This window comes from Dendrobium catenatum, unplaced genomic scaffold, assembly GCF_001605985.2.
Source record: "Dendrobium catenatum unplaced genomic scaffold, ASM160598v2 fragScaff_scaffold_1656, whole genome shotgun sequence".
NCBI lineage: Eukaryota > Viridiplantae > Streptophyta > Magnoliopsida > Asparagales > Orchidaceae > Dendrobium > Dendrobium catenatum.
This window is the reverse complement of record NW_021320118.1, coordinates 24772-51596: the sequence shown is the minus strand read 5'-3', so window position 1 is coordinate 51596 and position 26825 is coordinate 24772. Positions and strand designations below refer to the sequence as shown.

Here is a 26825-nt window from a genome sequence, read left to right as displayed (position 1 = left end):
GTCCACCGACTACAGTCCTTCAGACCAAACAAACACATAAGCAGTGATTCTTTGTATTCCATCATGTAATGTACTCTATAAGATGTACATCAAGTTAATGTCTTCCTCCAAAGAAGGGTCTCATTTGTAATCAACTATAATACTAGTGGATTTATTCAAACTGGGCTAGGCCCTGTGGTTTTTCCCCCTTTTCAGGGGTTTTTCACGTAAACATCTTGGTATCTCTAGTAAATGTTACACCCTCTCTCTTATATGATTGTGTGCCAGATTTTCGTATAAAGTTAAGACGTTAAATAATATATTTCTCTACTGCCGTGAATACTCCTGGACGCAACAGTTCGTGTTCCTCTTTTATCATATTCGCAATGATTAACTGTCATATATTTATATATTAATATATACTGTTTTTTTTTTAAAGGAAAATATTAAATTAGTTTCAAGAAAAATATTATTTATAAATATTCTGTAGTTTAGTACTTTAATTGGATTTGCAAAGATGCTCGGGCTTGCTAGATGCAGTATTCCGGCCTTCACGATGAATGACTTATGTACATTTATGCAGCCCAAATAATTTGGGCTTTGTAGTGGATATGCGACGAGCCCATATCATTTTATTAATGGGCTATGATTCGGTGGTAAAGTCTACTACTATAGTAATTCGCTTTTTAAATTATTTATATTTTTCTTATTTTAAATAAAAATTAATTTAGGCAAAAAAATGTTTAGTTTTTGATAAAATAAATAAAATTTAATATTTCTTGAAAGTATGATTAATGTTTTATTAAGATTAATCAGTAACAGACCCTGAAGTTTTAAATTTATGGATTAAGTAAGACAAATGCAAGCAATAAGTAAAAAAAAAAAAAACTAAGAAAATTAATTTTAATTAGTGTAGTTTGGTTTTGAAGTATTTATCTTTAAGAACCTAGCAATGTTGCTTTTTAGTGAATCATAATTTCTTATTTAAAAATAAGTAATCTTCCTTTATTTTAAATTTTTATGAGACATAAATTTTAGTTGAATTAGATTTAAAAATCTTAGCAATAATTATCAAGGTCATTATCAAATTGACACCCATGATAAAAAAATGCATTTTACAAGGAGGAATAAAACTCAACTCATACATTTGATGCAAGATGGCGAGCGATCCCTAAGGCCAACCCTCCACCACTAAAATTTACTCTTTTTTTTTTCAGTCTTTTGTTTGCCATACCATTGTCTCTTTGAAAACTAATAAATAGGCCACGATAGTCATCTCTTTCACAAAAGCTTAGTATCGTGCTATCTCCACAACAGTTGCTCACATTATATGGCTTTGATCGACACCTTCTTCATGACTTCAAGATCTATTATATGATAACATCTTTCACGATCACATCGAATATAGTGAAAAAGATGATCATTTTGTTTGGGGGAAAAAATTAAATAATTGCAAGTGTGTCACATTTACTCCCAAGATCAAATTGTCAACATCCTTACTCCACCCTATGATTTCAATTTCTTTGAGATAAGATGACAATCCATACGTACGTAGCTCATCTTGATGTATTCGTTGGGAGTTTTGACTAGCAATCAAAAGGTCTAGAGTTCGAGTCTTGCATATGTAATGTGTACGTATTTATCTGAATTGACCTAAATATCTCAAAAAAATTACAGTATCAACTTTAGCCTTTTCCTTAGCCTTTGTTCTACTTTTCTACAATATATTATATATACACATTATTATCTTAACATATATGCTTTTGAAATGAAATGAAATATGCAATTTAGCCTTTTCATTTGCCTTAGTTCTGCTTTTCTCTTTTAACTTTCTTCCTTCGGCATTTTTAAACAGTAACTAATCAAAATTTTATTAATTATTATTTTAATATTGAATACTAAAATTTTGTTACCTGTAATCTTATGTTAAATCTACTTATTAAATGCTCATGATAATGTTATCCACAATCTTAATTATATAAAATCAATTAGTTATTAACTTTTTCTATATTGATTAGTTCAAAACTCCAAACAAAAACAAAGTTAACCTTATGTTGACTTTCATTAATATCATTTCAATCTTATTATTATCATGATTTTTTTTTATCCTAAATGACGCAAATAATGTTAATGTTTCTTTTGAGACGTTTTTTTTATTACTTTCTAAAGCAGTTTTTAGTAAAAAAAAAATTTTAACGAAAAAATTGTTTTAGAAAATAATAAAAAACTATCGCAAATGATTTTCTTAGTGCTTCTTAAAGTAGTTTTATAGTATAAAAATTAAAATCTTTGTACTAGAAAGCAGCTTTCTCCCATATTTAATTTATTTTACAATGCAGTACTTGTAATCAAATGACCTTTTACCAATTACAAAAATATTTGTATTATATATGGTATTTTGAACAAATTTATATTATATAGGCTTTTTTATTTCTCCTTTTTTTAGTTTGGGCCTATTTGGTTGGCCAAAAAAAGAAATGCAGTGCAAAAGAATTGTAATGTAAAAGAAATACTTTTGAGTTATTTAGATGTGTGTAAAGTAAATTCACGCGAATTTTTTTTTTGAAGTAAAATGAATATTGTATAAAATCTAAAAATGATGGTAACTGGCAAGTGGATGCGGTGGTGGTGACTGGCTAAGGCCAACACCCGTGATGGTTGGTGTTGGGTGGAATTACCGTCCGGCGGCATCGGTGTGGCTAGAGGTCATGGGTAGTGACTTGCGGTGGTGCTGGTGGCCAACAGTGGTGGATGGCGGCTGGCGGCTGGTGGATGGCTGCGATCAAGAGAGCTTATTTGCGATGTAAACGTTCTCGTTCAAAATTTAGCAAGTTTTGTTTACCTAAAAAATAAACTAAAATGGTTTACACTATATTTAATTTACTTCGCATTCATTTTTTATCCAACAAAACATCAAAATTTTCAAAATCTCTACATTTCGAACACTTTTACACCAATTTGCAATCCAATCAAACAACATTTGTGATAAATCATTTTGAGTGATAGTTAGAGGTGCCAAAATCTGACATGACTTGAAACCGAACTGAACCTAACCCAAAAAATTCTAGGTTTTGATCAAACTGTTTGAATACGGGTTGGGATCGGGTTTGAAATTTCGGCCCATTTAAAAATTGGGCCAATTGACCTGACACTAAAAATCAACCCACCCGATTTGACCCTTTTGCGTAAGCCGGTAAGCTCTCCGTGTTCCGTAGTCCTCAATTCCCCTTCACAGCTTGACTTACTGGAATGCAACTTGACCTCGCGGGCAGCCCGAAACGCTGGCACTGACGTCCGAAAGCCAGCACTATACATGACCACGGTCAAAGCACTCATGTGTTGCAGCCCTAGCCTTGCTGGCCCTCACAGCTATGGATCGTGGTCAAGCCCTCGCGAGTCGCGGCCCTCACCCGTCGCTCGCAGTCGCACTTGGTCTTGCCCTCGCCCCTCACAGCTTCAACTCATCAAGTGCTCAAGCACTCGCTCGTTTATAAAAATGGGTTGGACTTAGGTTGACCTGTTTACACCTGGGTCAACTCGGGTTCAACTTGAATCCAACTTATTGACCCGAATTGACATCTCAAGTGATATTATAGTTTAAAATAATTTAAATACATTGAAACTATATGTAAGAGCTTCATATGCCATCCCCTTTGTCATCACCACAGTTGACCATCGATATCGCACACTACTAATAGCCAACCACCACTATAACAAGCCATTGCCGTCAATAACAAGTGCCACTATTTTATCACTACCACCGATCACTATTCATTGCACTACTATGTGGTAAGCTTCGTCTATTTAAAGCTTTTTCCCCTACCATTCTTACATATTTGTTGCATCATGGAATATTCGTGGCGATAGAGAAATATAAAGTTTAGCGTTGTACGAAGATCCAGCATGCATACAACTAAAAGAGGTGCTGCATTTGTACTAGACATTATAGTTTTTACTTGGAAAACCCTGAAATGAGAGAAAAATCACGAAGCCTTGCCCAGTTTGAAAGAATCCATTATTTTTTGCATCGATTACAAATAAAGCACTTCTTTGAGAGGAAGGCCTTGGTTTAATGTAGCAAATGTACATCATATTACATGATAGGAATAGAAAGAATTAGTATTGAAATGTTCGTTTAGTTAGCAGAACCATAGTCGGTGAGTGACTGAGGTCGAAAAGACTGTAGTTTAATAAGGGTGGTAGGAAGGACCGTTGTCTAGCGAGGGATGTTGGAAGAACCATAGTCGACAAGAGACAGTGGTCAAAAAGACTTTTGTCTATCGATGGTGGTCGAAAATGACCATAGTTGGCATCAGGCAGTGGTCCAACGGAATTCCAGCTAAAATTCGATGTCAAGCGGTGGTCATGACGGAAGTTTGACTTCAAGCGGTGGTGACAGAAGTTCGGTGTCTAGCGGTGGTCCTAATGGAAATCCGACGTCAGGCGTTGGTCCGGGGAACTCCTGTGTCATGCGGTGGTACTGATGGAAGTCCGACATCAGGCGGTGGTCCGTCGGAAGTTTGATGCCAGGTGGTGGTCCTGATGAAAGTCTGGCGTCAGGCGGTGGTCCAGTTGAACTCTTGCGTCTGGTGGTGGTTTGGAAGTTCGGGGTGTCAGGCCGTGGTATGGTAGAACTCCGGCATCGGGTGGTGGTCCAGAAGAACTTCGGCATCAGGTCGTGATCCAACAGAATTCCAAGCGGTGGTCAAGGAGGAGCGAGGAGGCAAGAGAAATCTCCGATCTCTCTCTTGATTCCTTGCTTGGGGTCTCCTTTCATGAGAAAGTGTGGCTCTATTTATAGATTTTCTAGAGTGACATGTCATATAAATAGATGGATGATCATGGATAAGTTGAAGTGATTTGGATGGACGGCCAATGTTAATTCCCTTAATCATAGATCGTTTACTGGACATTTGTATGTCTTAGTGATCTCAGAATTTAGTGATATTGGGCTCGTTGGATTTGTCTCGTCGATTCACTCGATTCGACTATAAGCATTTCACGTTTGGTAATTCAAATTGTGATTTGAACCTTCCAACATTGCTTCGATATTTTAATTTTAACTCATTTGGGCTCAGATTGAGTCGATTTTTGTGTCGTTGGGTTTGTAACTTCGAGACGCTCAGTTTGACTATAAGTTTGCTGAAATCGGAGTTTAGATGTTCCGATTTTAATTTCGAAAGTTTCCAACTTGATTTTGCCTCGAGATTCATGTCCGATCAAGATGATTTTTTGATGATGTATCAATATTTATATACCACTGATCAAATGTTAAACATTCATTTATTTCTATTTATATTTTATTGATCTATATTTTAAATTTTTATTCATTATTATTCAATTCTAAAAAGATATAATCAACATCTTTTTCTATCAAAATTCTAGGAAGAAAATATTCGTCTAGCACCACTTGTGAGTCGAGTGACTAGATCGATATTAAAATAAATTTTATTTTTTTAATTTGTAATATATATATATATATATATTCAAAATTGGGATTCAAAATCTCTTGGTTAATAACCTAAGAGTATTTCCAATCAAATTATTTATTTTTCACTTTAAAATATAATAACAATCATAATTCATATTCAATCAAATTTCTTTTTTATCTTTATTTCTAACATAAAAAAATATATATTTAGCAATATTGATGAAGCACTGTTCAAAGTCGCCATTAAAAAAACGTTTTCATTTGTTGTTCAAGAAGTGGATGGCGCCAATTCGTAAAATCAAAATTAATAAAATGTCCTGGCGTCCACTGTGCTCGTGTCATCGTGTCGTCGTTTCCTCGTGCACTCCGAGTTACACGAGTGGCACCAACCGTACTAATCCACCTGCTGGCGTTATACTCAACGCTTAATATATCTCCCATCGCCACTGTACTCCATTCTCAACTATCATGGAATTCCCCTTCGGCCACGGCCACGGCCACGGCCACGGCCACGGTCACCATCACCATCATGGCGACGAAGATGAAGAAGACGATAGACGTCGCCACCAACACGCCGGCGTCTATCCCCCACCTGGCATCCATGATCGAGGCTACGATCCTCCTCCGCCGTTTTCCAGCGGCTCAGCTCACCATGTCTCTCATGAACCAGGGCCAGTATACCCGCCTCCTGGCGTAACCCATGCTTACCCCCCACCTGGCGTGCACCACGTCTCTCATGATCGAGGCTACGATCCCCCTCCACCGTTTTTCGGCGGCTCTGCTCACCACGTGTCTCATGAGCCGGGGCTAGGGTACGGCCCGCCGCCTCCGTTAATCACGGCTGATGTTGTGCCTCCGCCACATCGGCCGTTCGCTGGAGCTCCAGTCCAGCATGTTGCTCATGAGGCTCCTTACGGTCATCGCCCAGGATACGCTGAGCACGTCAGTCATGAAAGCTGGGATGGTGGGGCGTTGAATAATCTGCCGACGGTGAGGATATATACCAAGGCGGAGGAGAACTACTCGCTGTCGATAAGGGATGGGAAAGTCGTTCTCGAGTTGAAGAATCCTAGTGACAAACGCCAGGTAGGGGTTTAGTTTTTTTTTTTTTGGCTTTTGCCCTTTGCCCTAATTTTACGGGGGTTTCTCTGTTAGTTTGAGGCCAAAGGTGGAATTTTCCCCTTTTCCGCAGTAGATCCTATTTTACATAGGAGGTTTGGATTTTTTGACATTGGGATCGTTCGTTTTCCGTTCGGATCGCTATCCGCATTCATCATTTTTCTTGTGATCTGGTCGATCTACCTCATAACTTGCTCCAAACTTTTTTTTTTATTGGGGGTTTTAGTGATATTCTTTTATCTCTCTTGATTGAATTGCTTTTCTAATTTATTTTAAACTGTTATATGGTTATCTGATAAGCTTGCTATATTTTTATTTCTTGGATGATGAGTTTTGTTATCCGTTTTAAAATTCAGCATTGGATTAAGGACCTCAAATACAGCACGAAGGTAAAGGATAAAGAGGGTTACCCCGCGTTTGCTCTTGTTAATAAAGCTACTGGTGAAGCCGTGAAGCACTCCTTAGGAGCAACTAAACCAGTAAGCTAATCTGTTGAATGATGTTTTTTCTTCTTCTTATTTTATGTACTCTCTTCAGATTTGAGTTTTACTATTTTTAAAAGTTTCCAAACTTGATGTTTAATTTTCTTGTTAGTGCAAAAAACAAAAAAAATCACCGGATTTATCAAATTGTTAACTCAATATTATTTTATGAAATATTTTTGAATATTTTCGTGTTTGTTGGGATGTATCATCCTTCCATAATCATCCTCCTTATAGACTATGCAACTCAGAGATTTCAAAAGATCATTTTCAGATTCTGGAATATGCATCTCCTTACTTGAAGGTTTTAACAAAAAGGTTGAATACATTATAGAAATCAAATCAAAATCTTATTTTTTTCCCAGAAATTTCATATACAGGATTTCAGTATTAGATTCAGTATTAGAAAGGTATGGGTGATCCCATTATAGAAAACCCAAACCTCTATTTATAACCATATCAAGCAGGTAAGATAAACCAAAGAAATATAATAACAAAAATTTGACCAAATACTAACAATCTCCATCTTGGTCCAATTTTACAATGTTTAACAGAGAAATGGTGATCCTCATAATATCTATGAATCTATTATTCATTCATCTTATGAATCGTATTCATCTAAATTTGTTGTCGCTGGTTGAGAAAACACTTGGTGTCCACAAAGAACAACCCAATAAATGCTTTCCCCAACGGTTGCCTCTTCTCCTCCACCCGCTATTCACAAAAAACTGCTAAGAAATGCTTACACCAAACAGTCTGCTTCCCCTTCATCTGCTGTTGTCCACTTGTTCAACCACAAGCAAGAATCAAGCAAGAAGAACTGTCTAAACCTTCTTCTTGCCTCCTCCTAGGTCATGCACAAGTAGGGCTTTTGGTCCTTATCTTTTCACGAGTATTCACCGGAAATCACCAAGAAGACCTTGCTTGGATCATAGCTTTGCTTCTCTTTTACATGGACTGAGAGCCACCTCCTGCTAGACCGAGAACCAGCAAGTCTTCTGCAGCCTACCTGAACTAAGAGCTTCCTTGATCTCATGGTTTCCTCCCGCAATCAGTCTTCACACACGAGCACCCCCCCCCCTTCCGCACGTCCAGCCCCGTTACCGCTCGCAACACCCACACGACTCGTTTCTGCACGCAACACTGCCTGCTTGATCAGTCTTCTCACGCGACACCATCGGCGGTCCGCCCACACGATCTGCTTGCTCCTGGCCCACATGTGTCTATCCTGCACCTAACCTCGACCCGCCCGCATCTCCTTCACGCACGAGTGTCCCTTCTTCGACCAATCTGCCATCCGCGCGCTCTATCTGGCATGCTTCGCTTCGTCCAAACACCTACTCTAATGCTACTGTGTGCTCTCCGATTCATATACTTGCACTCCTGTCTGATCCTTCACGTGATCTGCACACCTGTGCCCGCGACTCCACCTCATCCTGCTTCCGCTCTTTGTTGATTGCAATAAACGCCCTCCTCCTTCCCCTTGATCACTTCCATCAAGCTTTGATATCAATTGCTATGAAAACATAGAGGAAGATAAGCTTCTTGAATGGTTGCATCCCATGAGAGAAGGAGAAGGGAAAGCACACCCAGATTTTTGAAGAAATTAGTACTAAATCTTATTTTCCCCTAACCTTTTCAGAAAACCCAAACATCTACTTATAACACTATCAAGCAGGTAATATAAACCAAAGAAACAGAATAGCTAAAACTGGACCAAATATTAACAATCAGATTGACCATCAACAATGATCCTCTAACTATTGTTGTTCGACTACAATACTTTGACCAATGCCACTCGACTATAATTTTCTAACCACCGTTGCCTGACTACTGCCCCTTAACTGATGCTACTTGACCACAGTCTTTCAACCACTATTTTTTAACTACAATTTTGCGATAATTGTTGTTTGACTACAATCCTCTGAATGTTCGTTGCCCGACTATAGTCTCTCAATCGCCATCGCAAAAATATAATTCTTTGACTACCATCACCTAACTATGATCATCCAGTCATCTTCGTCTAACTATAGTCCTTTGGCCATCATCTCCAACTATGGTCATTTGACCACTATTGGCCGACTACGATTCAACCACTATTGTGCGATTATGATCCTCTGACCACTGTCTCTCTACTACTTTCCAGTTTTCTCCGACCACCATCTCTCATGTCCCAACTATAGTCCTCTCACCACCATCTCACGAGTACGTTGACGCCTATTGACTTCGTTGCCTACAATATTGATGCACGTCATCACTTGTAAGATTGATGCATTTTTGTCATCACACAAGCCGACTATGTCCACTAATATTGACGTATGCCATCACTTAAAAGTTCGGTATACACTGTTGACACCAAATTTGACTCCCAACAGCAACAAATGATTTATTTTGAACTTCTTGATCAGTGGTCTCCCTTCCTAAAAAAAAAGATCAAACAAGCAACAAATAATCTTCTAAATATAGCTCCCATGCCATAGAGCTCTTCCAACTACTACCATGGAATATGTTATATAGAATTTATGTATATTATATTATATCATTATTTTCCCCAATCATAGAGAATGACATCATTTATATATGAAAATAAACATAAGTAGAATCATTTCAACTAAGCTAGACTCATGTTTTTTTTTTCCTTTTTAGGTTTTCATATAAAAACTATAGCATCTCTTGTAACCCATTTTTATTTGTCTTTTTTGCCTTTGTGCAATACTAGAATGTTAAACTCTCTCTACTCTACCACTTTGAATGCTCTTACATACAATTGGATTTAAATTGTTTGACTTAATCTCTTACATCCATCTTGCAGAGTGGGAGAGAGTTACACTATAATCAATAAGAATATGAAAGATTCTCAACTACTTCTAGCTAGGAAGAGAAGGAATACAATAGAGGTTATATGACTAATTAAAGTTTAATGTCTCGAAAAAAAAAATCTCTAACCTTCGCAAGAGCTTGAAGAGGGCCTATGTATAAGTGAGATTAATATGATAGGGGTTTTTTGGTTCATGTGACTATATGTCAACAAGGGCGAGGTGATTGTGAAATACATGTGCTAGGCTAAGAGGCCAACATGTGCCACTTGTTGAAATACTAAAGGATGATATGATTGAGGAGAGGTGATTGTGTGTGGCAAGTGAAAAGTAGGTATTGTCTAGATATAAGGAATATCAGGAAGTAGGTGTTGTTAGGACAGACCATGAAGTATCACATGTCGAGCATGCATTCATATGTATAGATGGTGATCATTTTTTTGTGATAGGATGTGGGAAATCTTGGATGGCTGGTCGACTTAGGCTAAATCCATTCAATGACTTCAGTATGATGGCCAGAAAGTTGGTTAGCGAGAGCCAGGCAATAAGTGAGTTAGTTGGCAAGGTGCCAGATAAGAAACACGTTGATTGGAAGGTAGTTAAGAAAGAGAAGGGTGATCAACAACTTAGCATTGTATATTAGGCAAATGAAGGGGTTCTAACAAGTTGGAGTTGGTTGGGCGACGATCGGTTTATGGGGCTTAAATATGCTATCAAATCAAACATCCCCTAAGCTAGTTGGAAACTATGTTGCACGGATACACCTATTTATGAAGGTGTGTTGTATCCGATACATCGATACACGGATACGCCTCTGATACTCCACCGATACCTGTCGGATACACCAAAGACGTATCCAATTAAAATACTATTTAATTTCAAAAGGACACACGTATCCGATACACGTGTCCGTTGAAAAGCAAAAAATAAATCCGAAAAAAAAGATGCATCGTATTTACTTCTGCGGCTGCGAGCAAAGTTCTCTCATTTCCGAGATGGATTTGAGTCTCTTGATGATATGAGAATATTAGAAATTACTAATCTTTCACTTGATGAGCCTGAATTAAAAGCTATGATATTTATTGAAGATGAGTCTGACTGACACAACTTAGTTTTATCATCATGGCATGATGACAATTTAGATTGATTACAACAAAAGAAGTATTATGTGGTTCTGTTATAGTTTACATTCACGAGTGAGAAAAGAGGAATCGATCTACTGCGAATAAGTCACACATGCATACAAATAAAAAGGGTGTTAAAAATCCCAAAACCCAAGTAACCCCAATATCGCCATTAAAGAAACACTAAATCTCTAGCTGAATAATATTAAATCCTCTGATGATGTAAGATGTATTTAGGGTTCCTAAGCCATATCTATCATATAATATAGATAATAATGCATTAAACATACAAAATTTAGAGGACACATGCTTTTATTTATTGAAAAAAATTATTAACCACCTTAATAAATGTTTACTACCTTTAATGAAAATAAAAAAAATAGCATACTCTCATTTAAAAGAGATCTATGCCTAATGCAGACTTGTCAATGACAAATAGCTTATTATAGCATAAAGGTCTCTTGGAGTCATAGTACATGGCACATGTTGTAGTGCATGCTATTTTAGACAACATAAAATATAAAAAAATCATGAATAAGTATGAAGCTAAATTGATGTGAAACCACAAGGAATTGCATTAGATATTATAAAGAAATTGATTAAGCTTTGTAATATAAACTAATGTTTCACAAGATTGGGTGGTTAGAATTTAAGACTATCAATAATGTAAGGGCAACAATTACAATGTAGAATAGCAATCACTTGAAAACAATTTCATCCATAAAGATAAACTTAAATATTGTAAACAAGAGATCCCACACTTAATAAATAGAAAAGTCACATTGAGTTTCCCTCACTCACGCTCGTTTAAAAGTGGTTGCGGAAAAGGATCTTAGCAAGCCGAACGATGCCACCAAAGTTGAGAAGACACCTATGGGTGTAGCCCAACAAAAGTTCGCCGGAGGTGGAGTTGTGTGAGGACGACCGACGATTTGCCAATGCCCGGTTGGATGGTTGTATGCTCTTTTCCTCTTAGAGATGCCAAGCATGGGAAGTGCAAACCCAAGAAATGAGAGAGGAAGGAGGGGTTGGCTAAAGAGGAAGAGAGAACTTCTTGGCCAAGCTAGGGTAGGGTTTGGGTGGGGGGAATAAGAAAGAATAAATCTGAAATAACCTCAGATTTTGGAATTAATTAGTGGGAGGGAAATATGAATTTGAATTTAAATTTCAAATCCAAACTTAGGTAGTGTTAATGTGGAGAGAGAAAAGAAAAAAGGAAGGGGTTCAATAGGGAGGCCGGCAGCATGCATAGAGAAAGAGGGAGATGAGGAGGGAAATTAATGCTCCTTAATGCATTAATCCAATTTAGGAAAAGGATAATGTATTCCAATCTAATTTAATATTAAATTAGATTTAAATTGAAAAGCTTTCCTAATTTAACTTAGCTAATTTAGAAAAGTATTTGAAATTCGAATTTGAATTTCAGATTGGATGAAATCTTTCCAAAATTATGGAGGCTAAGTTAGGGAGGTCTTAATGATGATTAAAATCAACATTAAGAGGGGAAGAAAGGGGGTGGCCGGCGGTGGGATTGGGAAAGGAGAATTTGGCCGGTGGGAGGAGGAAGGGAGGGGAGGCCAGCGATCTAATGGTAGGTGGGGAGGGGCCAATGGGGGAAAGGTTGTTCGGCGGCTGTGGGGAAGGGGGGAAAGGGTGGCTGTCTTGTGAGGGAAATTGGGGAGGCCGGTGGTGAAGCAAGAGGAGTCGGACCATGAGCCCCGGACACGATCGACGACTGGTGCGCATTTATTTGCCCACAACTTGGGACTTCACCACTCAAGAACTCACAAGTTCTAGAGAGAAAAAAAAATTATTTTCATTCATCAATCATCCTCATACAAAGGTTTAGATCTTATATATAGGCCTTCCAAACAACTAGAAAGAAAAAAACAGGAATGCCCTTAGGGCTACAACTCACAACACATAATAAAGAAGGGCACGAACGGTAAAACTCAAACAAAATAACTAATACATAACATATATAAAAAATAAAGACTCCTAATCGTAGCCGTCGATCTACGATACTTTCGGCGATAAACATTCTGGAATCTCTTATTGATGTCCACATCATAAATATACATACAAATTTATGAAAAATAACTAAACTAGAAAATAAATTCGGACGTGAAGTAATCGTCATTGCTTGGAGTCAACAATGTCAACTGGGGTTGAAGTTGTCATATGGAGTTAAAGCTTTCACCATCGCTTAAAGTTATCTCCATTTTTTGCGAACTTCGAATTGTTCAACTGGAGTTATACCAAGTGCTAATGATGAGGACATCCGTCCGTGGCAAGTTTATCAGAGAAGGGGACGAAGATCTATGGCTACGATTGGACTACTTTATTTATGAGCATTTATTTGTATTTGATTTTTATTATGTATTTTTTCATTTTTACTCTCACTCGAGGGAGTGGGCTTATGTGACCCGAGTGGGGCACTTTTGTCATTTGATATTTTATTGTATTATGTCTATTTATAGACCTCTCCTCTTTGGGATGATGATGATGATGATGATGATGATGAATGAAGTTTTTGCACTTTGTGTCTTGGTTATGTGAAGCCCCTAGGTTAGGGCCAAGCAAGATCAGTCAGCCACAGGAAGCGTCCGGGCTCACGGCCTATCGCCACTGTCGATTTCTCCTCGCCTAACAATCTCGTCCCCACCTTCATCTTCCCTAAAGCTCCAACCAATCGCTCTCTTCCCTCGTCATCCGTCGGCCTTCCCCTTGACCGATCCCTGGCTGCCGAACCCCCTCCCTCCCTATAGTCGCCGACCCTCCCCTTGGCCGAACCCTAATTGCCGGCTCACCTCCCTCCTCATAATCGCCAACCATCCCCAATTATCCCTTGGCTCCAAAATTTTAAATTTCAAATTGATCCTTCAATACTTTCCAAATTTAGAGCATCATAAATTTGGAAAAATCTGAATTTAGATTTTATTGCCCTTAAAATCTGAAGTTCCTTTCCAATAAGGAGGAACCATGATAGGAAACTTTCTCCCAATCAACCCATTTGAATTTTGAATGGAGATTTGTCATAAATCTACTTTCCTTAACTAGTGGGTTATGATTGGTAACTCCATTAAGTCCCAAAATTAACGCCCCCTCTTTATTTCCTTCCTTATGTGTTCCTTCCAATTATTTCTCTCCGATCAATCACCCCAATTACAACAAGCATTAAATTCTAATCAGTTCTTATTGATTCTTGCTTTAATTCCACAAGCCACCTAAGCAAGAAGTTAATCCAGATTTCTCCTAATTGTTGGAATTAATTTTAGATTGTGTTGATTGTTGCCCTTCCTTGATCAACTCTCCAAACAGGGAATAAAGTCCCCTCCCCATGGCCGACCACAACCCTCCAACACCCCCCCTAACTCTACTTCCTTTCTTGATATTTTCCCCTTAGTCAAGAAATATCAAGCACGTGTTCCCCCCCTCCATACACTCGCCTCGAAGCCTTGACCCATTGTTGATTACAAGGCTTACTTGTCTCAAGGTGCAACTCGAACATCCGACTACCGGATTCCATAAGATGTTAGAAGGAGAACCAGGAATACGAGGATGGTAAACTCTCTTCCTAACCTTATATCTTTGACCGCTCCTCAATCGTGGCTTCGTTTCATTATAAAGACTAATCCGCAAAGCCCATATTAAGAACGTGTGTGAGCATGTCTTTATAGTGAATAGTCTAACTATTAATTGAGGGATTATCTTTGAGTCCTAACATTAAGCATGAAATTATTTGACTTGATTATGTTGTAATTCTCCTATTATCATGTAATTGATTTCTTAAGTCTAATCACTACCTCAGTGGCTTAAGTATTTTTTTTTAGAGCACGTTGAACGTTAATTAATTTTCAGGGTTCTGCTAATAAATGTGTAATTTCCAATTTTACAGCATATGCACATTCATTTAGTTCTACATCAGCTTGCATATGTGATTTACCCTAAAAAAGTACCAAAAAAAAGAAAATAAATTAATAAAAATAAATATATTTAGTTATATTTTTAAATTATAAATTAGAGAAATGAAATTGCGCGTTCCACATGGGAAATGCATTTTGCATTATAAATCACCAATAGTGCAACTAGCTCGGGGTTTTTTCACATTTTGCGCTTTGTTACATAAATAGTGTATGGGATGCACATCTCCACACTATGAGTAATAGCGCAAATTATTGCCCATGTATGTCCTACTGCTAAAAAGTATGCCTATAAAGTTAACAAGTTGAACCAAACATATGATCAAATTTCAACCAATACTCAAACATTTTGCACACTTGTACAAGGATATGCCTTTTTTTATAATTTAAAGTCCTATACTAGATCAAGGACTTAAATATTAGGAAGATGATTTGCACATCTAAAACCAAATTTTATTCATTGTAAAATGATTTTTCTACATGCCTCAGATTATTAATTATAAATCATAAATATAATTATATTACACTTCTTAGAAAAGTACCACCAAAAAAGGATGACCCATCGACTTCAACAACATATATAACAAAGCACCTTTGGAAGAAATCGCAATAGTTGCTGTCTGATTAATTTGTTTGATGCAAGCATAGTTTAGAAATTTGTTGTCTTTTACATTTAGTTATTTTATTAGGGTCATTGTGTCATAATTATTTGACAAATTTTATGCTTGTTGTCGACTACCTAACGTATCCCTCCACTTTTCTTTTCTAAGGCTTGGGACCTGATAATGACAGTGTTGGGATTGTAACATTGGGTGATAAAAAATTAAATACATGAAGTGTAATTTTAGTAGTAATAGATCTAGTCCTGGGATTATGACATTGGGTGATTAAGTCGTTAAAAAGGGGCCACATTTTAGTTATCTCGGGTTTATTACTCGATGGTGAAATAGATGAGGATATTATTAGTAGAATTCTATTTAGATAGTTAAAGTGGAGGATTGCATCAAACTTCTTTTTTTTAATAGAAAAGTACCCCTCAAACTTAAAGAGAAATTTTATAAGATAGTGGTGAGACCTACAATGTTTTATGGTGTTGAATGTTGGCCATTAAAAGACAAGCATAAATTTAAGTTAAGTGTTGCAGAGATGAGGATGCTTTGGTGGATGACTGGCTTTAAACCTAGAGACAAAATGTGAAGCAAGCATATATGTGAAAGGTTGGAGTAGCTCCAGTGGCTGATAAGATTTTAGAGAGTCGCCTTAGATAGTTTGGCCACATAAAACGTCATCCTTTTGATGACTCTGTTAGGAGAGTAAGTATATTAGATCCATCCTATGTTAAGAATAGAAATGACATTTTTTATTAGATTTAAATAAAAATTTGACTCTTAATAGGACATAATTGAGAAAAAAAGATTCATCTAGCCAACCCCATATAGTGATATAAAAGCTTGTTGGTGTTGTTGTAGTATTAGGATCATTATGATCAACATCATTAACTTTATTTGTAATTGGTTAGTAGTTTCTTTGCATGTTTTTGGTAATTTATTTATAATTTTTAATACTTTATTAGTTTAATAGTACTTTGTTATTTCTTTCATTAATAAAATGAGAATTCTATGTCATGTAAGATAATTTATCTTGAATAAAATTTTTATTTTGGATGTGAAAGCTCTTGTTCTTAATTAATTCTAAGATTTGATTCTTGATCACGTGTGAGACCTGAAGCCCACGTGAGATAGCAAATTGATATAGTTTAGAAGTAAAAGAATTTGATTCAAAAGTTGAATCAAAGAGGTTGAAAGAAGAAGGATGTTGGGGAGAGATGCGGCTGAGGGGGAGAAGAGGAAAATGTGTGAGAAAAGAAATAAATTGAGTCAATAAGGAAAAACAAAATATGTTATTCATCCATTGATTAATTTCTATTGCAAAGCATGCTTCACTTATTTATAGAATTATGATTACAAGATAAGATCAATCTTGTAATCAACTTTATCCAATTTAATTCAAATTTAAACTTAAAATTAATAAAATAATAATTCATCTTAATTTAGAATGAAATAAACCTAATAATGAAAAGAAATTCTAATACTCTAAAAATTATCCAAACTTATTTATTCTATTACATTAATTCTCTTGGGCTACAAAGAATTTCAATATAGAGAGTTGAATGTTGATAAAAGAAGAATTGGAGATCGTTGATTGTATTGTAGATCTAGCAACATCCATCTTAAAGAGGAGACAAATGAGAAATTCATCGCTAGGAAGAGGTGATAAAAAGAAAATCCATTCAAAGAAGGAAGGCATCATGGGGAAGAACATCACAATATCTATAATATGATAGGAAATACTTGAGTTCACAAGCAAACTTATCACTAATTGGCGAAAACAGCGAGAATAACGTAAAATCTGGACCAAAATCAGCCACCAAAATTTTTATTGCAACAAGGAAATCAAAGCCAAACAAACACGAAGCAAGATACAAGTGATCATCAATTCGAGAGGAGGATCGTTTTCTCCCAATCTCTAGACAAAGCAATCTAGAACCAAAACACCAAGGAATACCAAGAGAAACTCAAATCATGCATAACCCTAACCCTAAAACAAACCATCCTATTAATATAATTAATTTCCTAATTCAAACTTCCCTCATTCAAATTTCCCCCTCACTCTAGTCGCCCAAACCCTCTCCCCCAATTGCTCCAAGTGGGGCCCACACGTGTGGGCGACAAGCACTAAAGGAGGCGGACCCTTTCCGCCTCCTGTATACGTGAGCCGGCCGCTCGGCCGGTTTGAACCGGTCTATCATAATATCAATAGAATATTTTTTTCATATATCATAAAAAGCATCAAAGCTCTAGGAAGATGTTTGAAAACTTGAAGGTCGTCATCATGCATATTGTTAGGCTAACTCAATCGAATTGAAGTATTGTTTGTCCATATTGAAGTTCTCATTCTTCAGGAAAGAGGAGATAACTTTCTTTATTTTTGAAGGTTGTTGATTAGCAAATTCAATAGCTACAATTTCTTTCTCAACCTTAATGGTTTCACCTCACAACACACCAATAATTCATATAAGGTGAAAACATTCTTTAGAAGAATGACTTCACACATATTTTAAATGATATTTAAAATTCTATTTTTTATGCTTTAAAAGTAATACTTACTAGTTAAGCTGAAGTAATGTGCCATGAGGCAGTTTCATTTGAGAAGATCAGGCAGTTTGGGATAGATCAGCATTATTTTATGGATATCCATGATGGGTGCCATTTTGAATGCTGATGATTTGCTAGTCATACAAATGGAATTGAGTAGTTATGTAGCGAAATTGATGAGGCAATGCAATTAGATGTCTGTAGTGTTTGAATGGAAGGAATAAAAAGGGAAAAGGATGTGAGAGACATTGGTTGGCATGGATGTGATAGTTGTGGGTTGGTGTGGTGCTAGGAGATCGCTGGTGGAGATTACTTGGCATGAGTGAGTGAGTGTAGGCGCAATGTATGGAAAGCGGTTGGTGGGTCAAAAATGCGATCAATAGTCAATGGGCATTGATGAAGGCAAGTGTGTGAGCTGTTCAAAGGACGAAGCATCGAGCCGGTTGCGGGAGACGAAGCAGGTGGAAGTGGTTAGGGAAGAAGCAATTGGATGCATTGATGGAAGATGTGCGTGTGGGAAATAATGCATAAGATCAACATTTATGGGATACAATGCATGAGAATGCATAAAGGGAGAAGATGCCCGAGATGGTGGAGTTGCATGATGTGGATGATGTTGAGCTTAGGTTGGGGTGCTCGGTGCTCACAAATTGCTGGGCGATACTCTAATGCCAAGTTGATGCAGAGTTAGAGCAGCAAACTTAGGCAAATCTGGCATAGAAAGATATTCAGAGAAGTAGAGTGAACAATGGGTATTGAGTAGAGGCACGAGACATATTGTGAGAGAAAAGAAACCGGAGAGAAGAAAGGAAATTGTTGAGTAAAAGGTAAATATTTTATTCCACCATCGTCTGATTGTAAAATGAATTATCCACCCCAATTCAACGTAAAATTAACCAGATAATGAAAATAAATCTCAAATTATTGAGAACAATCTAAACGCAATCTATTGTGCTTCATTAGATGGTCCCCTTGAGATGTGCTTCTCTTGATAATTTTCTTATTTTTTTCGTCATTTCTCTCTTTTACCTTTTTAATATTCTTAAGGTCATCTTGCATAAATTAGCCCAGGGCCATTATTTTAATTCGTCCATCATTAGTAAAATAACTTGACATAATGCTTCATAGAGATCATAAATTTTGTTAGTCATTTCATCTAGCATATTATCCTATTTTTTTATAGCATGCAACTAGAATCAAAACAACGTCATGATGAGGGGTACATCAGCTAAAAGGTTTAACACTTTTAATGATAATTTTATTAGAAATATTGAAAGATTTTTAGATTCAATCCCTTTAAGGGACTGTCACATAGAAATTCTCACGTTTCACAATCTGATGGCATCTATATAAATATGACCTATGTTTATAATTTTAATGGTCGGCAAAATTCTAATTCCTTATTTGACTACTTAATTAATTTAGAAAATATTTTTGCTAAGGATTGTAGGATTTATGAAAAATGCATCAGATTTGCTCATGCTAAATTGATAGAACATTTCTGATGATGAATATTGTATAAGTGCATGTGCCGAGATGAAATATAAATTTAGATGTTTGCTTGAAAAAATATTGATTACTACACTGATTCATTGATGGTCTTAGGTGAAATATTAGATAAAATATATATTTTTATTATCATGATATAGTAAATGACGCTACCTTTAAGATGTGAAGATTGAAGTATAACTTAGCTATTCTATTGCTAACTTTGCTGCTTCGTTTTTTATGACTGTAATAAAATTTGCTTATATTTTCAGTTTATTAATATGCATCAACACCAATATCACATAAAATCAAGTTTGATCCTATTAAGAAAGTTGTAAACTTTAAAATCTCTTAACTCTCCTTCTGATGTTCACTTAGACTTGGAAAAAAAAATTATCAATTAAGAAACGACATTTTTCCAGGCACTTTATTTATGCTTTAGATTGCATCTTTTTTGACGTCTCTTTATACCTCACTTATCGAAACATAGATAAGATGTGTCTTCTATCTGTCATTAGACTTACTTTTCCATACTTAGCTAGTGGATCTACCATGAACAATAATCTTTCAACCTGCTTTTCACCATCTACATCTTTAACTTTAAGTACCACATCAATAGAAAGAAGTATAATTTCAATTTTTTTAAGTTCTCTAAGCTGATTGTATGTTTAACATGCATCATAATGTTACGAAAATACTTTTAAGAGGGACATAAAGAACATAAAGAGTGAAAAATCTTGATCTTCATATCTACCATATATATATGCACAGACACAGACACGGCGACACGGACACGAGACATGACAATTATTGAAAATATAGGACACAGACACGGGTTGAACACGATATTATAATTTTTATATTTTAAAAATAGTGTATAAAAATTAAATATGTATAATTTTAAAATAATTTAGAAATAATAAGTCATTTAACTAGAATTTGTGTTTAAAATGATTAGTATTAGAATGTCGAGAGTCTGACATCAATGCCGTTTATCAGTCACCAAGAGAGGAGATGAAAATACCTTCATCGCCAAAGAGAAATGAAAATGAGAATATTCAATGAATGGGTATTAAATTCGGACGTTGATTTGGTGTTGTGTGTAGGAAATAAGAAAATTTAGTTTAAATCCCTCCAACTAAAATAAATTATATGTAAAAAAAATTATAAAATATCTAAGATACGCGTGTCTAATTTGTATTTAATATTTTTTTAATCAAACACGTTTTCAGGGTGTCCTACACGTGTTGGAGGAGTGTCGGATGAGTGTCATGTCGGATACGTGTCGGACACTGCATGTCTCTTTAAGGAGAAGTGTCGGTGTATCATATATATATATATTAGATCTTATCTATGAAATTAAATTCATTAAGAATCAAAAGGAATTCCCTAAACAGTCCCTACATTCAAATTTCCCTCTTAACTCCCCAAAATTTCTTTCCTATTTGGCTCCCGCACGCCGTGCGGCACGCTCGGCATTCCAGCGGGCGGAAATTTCTTCCGCCCTGTTCGTGCCTGAGCCGGTCCCGCCTGGACCGGCTGGACCGGTCCAGTGGACCGGTCTAACAGTATACAAACTCTAGCTTGGGTCATAACCATGTGATTATTGTTTTATCTTCGAGGTGTGTTAAGAATTCATTGCCGAACTTAGCTGGATCTTTTAGAGTGCCTTTTCATCAATCTCCTTCTCTTGATTTTACTCTTTATCTTAGGCATATCTTTGAATGTCTCCTGTATTATTGATATTGAGATGAGGTCAATTTAGTTTGACTATCAAAATTGAGCATTTTATTCTAGCTCGAATTGTACTTGACACAAAATTATAACCATTTCTAGTCGAGTGGACTTAAAATTAATGTTAATTAATTATATATAAATAATTTTTTATTTTTAAATGTTATATATATTAACTTTAATATAAATATTCATTTTAAGTCATTTTTTGACTTTCAGTCAGGTCAAATTTTAAGTTTCAAACTTCTTTCTTTCATTTTTTTAATAGCCCTAGCCCCATGATGCTTTCCCTAATCTCTATTGGAGTAATATATTTCCATATTGATTCTCCAAGGCCTAAAGTTCTTGTAGGTTGATAGGTGTCTATTAATTGTATTGGGCTTAGACAACACTCCAATTTTTCTCCCTCATAACTAGTGATATTATTGCTAATGGTTCGATTAGAATTAAAATTTTCATGTAATTTGTGGCTCTCATGGGTCTTAGGGTTTACAACTTGGTCAAGCAATGTTTAAGAGCTGATGATTCCCATGTAGGGTACATATTGTTGATTGATCTCTTAGTACTTGATACTTGATGGTGTTGAAAATATTTCATTTAAGGAGTGATGATGGATTTGGAGGACTCATTTAGGAGAGATTCTTCAAATGCGCAATGAGCTGGCAACTATTGAGTCTTTAATATACCAACAATGTTTAAACTTTTGAACAGACAGGTCTTCATTAATCATTCTGTTTGGCTCACTTTGGCCTTTGGTATTTCATCATTCTAACATTGCCCGAATATTTGTGTTATTTTGCCTTTCATATTTACTCATCACTTTCTTAGAAGGAACATTTCTGTTTCAATCATAATTACATGAGAAAAACTTGTCTATGTTTCTTCCCTCTTGAATCTTTTGGTGATTATATATAGAGCACGTTTTGCTTTTTTACTACTGATTTGTGCTTAAAATTTTCCCTGGTATAGAAGTCAAAGGTTATTTACTTAGTTTACTAGTACAGTGCCTCCTTTCGACTCCCAGAAATGAATCACATTTTAGTTGACGGGCAAGCGTAAGTGCTCCATTCATACTCAACTTATTCACATCTTATTGTATTTCATATACAATATATTTTTCATAATTTTAAGCCGCCATGTTTACCAGATTTTCCACTCTCCACAGTAAATATTAGGCTATATCATTTTTATGTTTTTGGCGAGTTCTTGTAATATGTGCCTAATGATCATGCCTCATTGAATCTTATCTCTACTGTACAGTGGATATACTTAGTTAATTATCAATAATGATTGATATACTGGCAGATTCTGCATGCCTTGTAAGTTCTTTATTGTTGTTTTGGTGGGCGTATCTGTTGCTACCTTTGGGACTTTTCATCTGCTACCGGCTTCGTTTGGGATTGTTTTCTTACTGCTTTTTGAAGCAGATTCTAGTACAAAAAATTAAAAATTTTGTACTAAAAAGTTGTTTTAAGAAGCAATAAGAAAGCCGTCCCAAATGAAGCATAAGTATTATACAAAATCCCATCTAGGAACTTCATCCTCTAATTCTTCACCAATGATTTTCCTTTTCAGGTTAGTTTAATCCCATACGACCCGAGTAATCCCGATGTATCGGTACTTTGGACTGAGAGCAAAGACTTGGGCGATGGTTTCCGGTGCATTAGGATGGTAAACAATATTCTTCTCAACTTTGATGCATTTAATGGAGATGAACAGCATGGAGGAGTGCGTGATGGAACCATTATTGTTCTGTGGGAGTGGCTCAAGGGAAAGAACCAGAGGTGGAAGATTGCTCCTTACTGTAAGTTCTTTATAGGCCACACAAACTATCCTTCTTGCTGCAAACTGAAGCTTTTTGAATTCATAATTTGTCAATTTTCTTTTTGAAATTGAAAGAATACATAATTAGCCTTTTTTTGAATGCAGGATAAATCTGAGGCACAGATCGGTGATACTTTTTATGTATGAATAAACATGTTTTATGATGTTATGATGTGCTCATATGCAACGTTATATATGTTAGGCCTTCTAATATTGTTTCCATGTGTTCACGTTTGAACATGATAATGACTATTGTCCTTTTTGTGTTTGCTAAATGTCAAAAGTTTGGTTGTCTTTTTATGGTGTGATCATATGCAAAATTATTTTATGCGATGTTGTGCGCTTATTGGATTTAAGCATGATCGTTAGGTAACAAATTTGAGGTGGCTGTTTGCGTTTTTATGATCTCAGTCCCAGCCTGATGGAGGAACGATTATTCTGTGTGGACACTGAACATAACTTATTGTCTAGAGACGAATCAGGTGCAGCCGTATTATCCAGTACCGAGTAGGGGATGACTGGACTGCGCTTGGCATCCGCACATAATAATTCAACCTCATTGATTGATTGATTTGATGAAGAGGCAATTTTATGAATTATATTACTAGATTTGCTATAATAATTAGGCGGAATTAGGTTGATGAATTGGTTTCATTGCCATGTATACATATCTACCTTTTTTTTTCTTTAACAATAATTAACCAAAGCCCGCCATTTCCAACAAGGCCAACACTTGTCATCAACACTATGGTTGATGCTTATCATAGACAAAACACTAAAGTTGACACTTTTCGCCACCACCAATATTGATGTTGTCGTCGTATACACCATTGTCACTCATGTCGCTACAAAATCCAATGTGGTCGACACCAATGCCAACGCTCATTATCAACATAAGCATCGGTGGTCGTGGATGCAACCACACCAGTGCGATGCTGAAAAATATTTCGTATACATTGTATTCTTTTTTACTTTGCATTTTTTTACTCTATATTTCATTTTCAGCAAGTCAAATAGCCCCTTAATTCATTGGATTAATGGGATCGGCGAAAGGTTTTATCATTTTAACACCCTAATTAATTACAAGCTAGTATCATGAGAATCATGATACAATAGAAAACTGGTTGAGCATACCCATAGAATCATGAAAATTATTGTTAAAAATATGTGAAATTTATGCAAAACTAAATAAAAAATTAGAAAATATAATGAATATGAGAGCATTAAAATAAATAATAATTTTATAGATGTTTATCTAATTGGTGGCTTTATCTTCGTACTTCGTTATATATTTTAATTTTACTATGATTAAGATTTCGTTTGGAGCTGCTTTTTAATTATTTTCTAAAACGATTTTTTTATAAATTTTTTTTGAAATAAAATTTTTTAAATTAAAAAATTACTTTTAAAAAAAAAAATTCCAAACGAAACCTAAATTATAAATAATTACATCCCTAACTCTTGAATGATACAAGATGATGCTTTCTCTTTATAAAGAAGGAATTTATGACCGGTTGGTAATTATTTTTATTTAGCGAATTATTTTAGAGCAAATATTAAATCTTCAAAACTTCACATAATATTATTATGAAAATGAAAAATGGTCAGTTGAATTTTCGCAACAATTTTGTTAATTTTTTTGCATTTTGCAGAAAGATCCACCAATTAATCAATCATTAAATTCAATTATTGTGTAGGAAATCTTTTTTTTTTTTTCTTGCAGAAGAATAAAGCCATGTATTTTGATGAAATTAATATATATATGAAGATATCCTCAGTTATTTTTTTTTTTAATTTCATATGCTTCGATATAACTAATATTTATGTAACCTAACAATTAGATTAAAAAATTCTGGTCTTAATGACAGGTTTATCATTTTAATTACCATTTTTATGGCTATTCACAGCAACAACCCAGAAATGACTTGGCAATTAAAAACCCTCCACTTTGTCCGGCTAAAAGTTAGGAGTGTTAATTCGGGTCAACGGGTCGAGTTCGGGTCGAACCGGGAACTGACCCATCACTATTCGAGTCAACCCGAACCCGACCTGTTTTTAAAAACAGGTCAGGTTTTCGGACCCGAACCCGACCCGATTCGGCTCCGGGTCAACCCAACCGACACGAATGACCCGGGGTTGACCCAAAGTTGCTAGTTTTCAGGTAAAAAATCGGGTCAATCTTCGATTTTTGGGTAAAAAATAGGTCAATCTCGGCTTTTCGTGTCACTTTCGAGTCAATTTAGGGTTGCTGGGTCAACCCGAACCCGACCCGATTTTTAAAACGGGTTGATTTGTTGAACCTGAACCTGACCCGTTTCGGGTTCGAGTTGACCCGAACCCGGATTTTTCCGGAACGGGTTCGGGTCGTGTCATAAATTACACCCCTACTAAAAGTAAAAAAAATGTCTTTATTGGACTGGTTAGGTTTAGGAATTAGCCAATCGATTTCTTTTTTGTCATATTCGATGTTTATGAAACCTATTTTCATAGCTCATCTATGAATTATTAGTAGATGTCCTTTTGACTAATAATTAAATTACCACCATCGTCGGCCACGACCGACCACCTATCTGGCCGCCACCTGCACTACCCCTCGACCTCTTCACGCCACCTCTGTCCGCTGTGGACCACCATCAGTCGCCACCAGCTACAACCTTTTTTGCATTTTATTTCGCATTCACTTTACTTCAAAAAAAAAAAAAAAAGCAATGTTATGCATTCTTTTTAAAATCATCGAAACAAATCCAAAGTATTCCTTTTACACTGCATTTCTTTTATATTGCATTCCATTTTTATGCAACCAAATAGCCCCACAATTAAGAGTATCCAGGAAAAAATCAATATCTTTTTTTAAAGTGGGCAAAACATGATTGTTTTTATGTATGAAATGAGAAAAAAAAATATTTTCATAGAATTTGGACAGCTGCATTTATTGGAAGTGGTCAAAATAGTTAAAATACTTAATTTTTTAAGGAAAAAAAAAAAATTCAAGATGGACAATTGCCCACCCTGAGCTCTTCCTACTTCCACCACTGAGAGTATTGTTAAATGAAATCATCATGCTCCTAATTCTCAGACTTGGTAAATTTAAGTTTGGATTGAACTAATTATTATTCGTGTTGGATTTGGGTCTGAAATGTAAATCAGATTAGTTTTTTAGGCTTCGTTTGGGACGGTTTTTTTATTGCTTTCTAAAACGAAGTTTTAGTAGAAAGAGTTTTAGTTAAAAAATAAAAAAATTTGTACTAAAACTCCGTTTTAGAATGTAATAAAAAAGCCGTCCCAAACGAAGCCTTAGTTAGATTCTGGTTTACACAAAAACTTGAAGCTAAATCATTCAGATTCATGCTAAATGGGTTGGGTATAGGTTAAACAAGTCATTTTCAGGTTAAATGAGTAACATTTGGTTAAACATTCGTGTTGATTTAAAAATATTGCACAAGCTTTACTATAAAGAGGTCAAATATATTGGATTCTAATTTGATCAGTTTGGGTCTAGTTTGATTTGGATCAATTATTTTGAACTATATGTTAAATAGGTTGAATTCGGGCCTAACATATTCCAATCGGGCCAACTTCAAATCATATCTGAATTCAGCTCGCCAACTCAAATTGATACCTCTTTGCATAACTAAGAGATTGTTTGATTGTAATTTGTAAGTATTTAAAATTAAGAAAAATTATAGATATAATATAAATGAAATACAATGTATTTATAATTCAGTCGATCATTTTTTTTAATAAAAACAA

At 35.7% G+C, this 26825-nt stretch overlaps 1 protein-coding gene across 1 annotated transcript; it reads left to right on the top strand.

The window, feature by feature from the left end:
• The first annotated feature begins 5863 nt into the window (after nucleotides 1-5863).
• Nucleotides 5864-23375, top strand: LOC110105793 (ricin B-like lectin EULS3). The gene is made up of 4 exons (XM_020835437.2): nucleotides 5864-6496; nucleotides 6886-7008; nucleotides 22827-23055; nucleotides 23181-23375. Coding segments are annotated over exons 1-4 (972 nt in total). The 5' UTR covers nucleotides 5864-5878; the 3' UTR covers nucleotides 23183-23375.
• Nucleotides 23376-26825: the final 3450 nt, after the last annotated feature.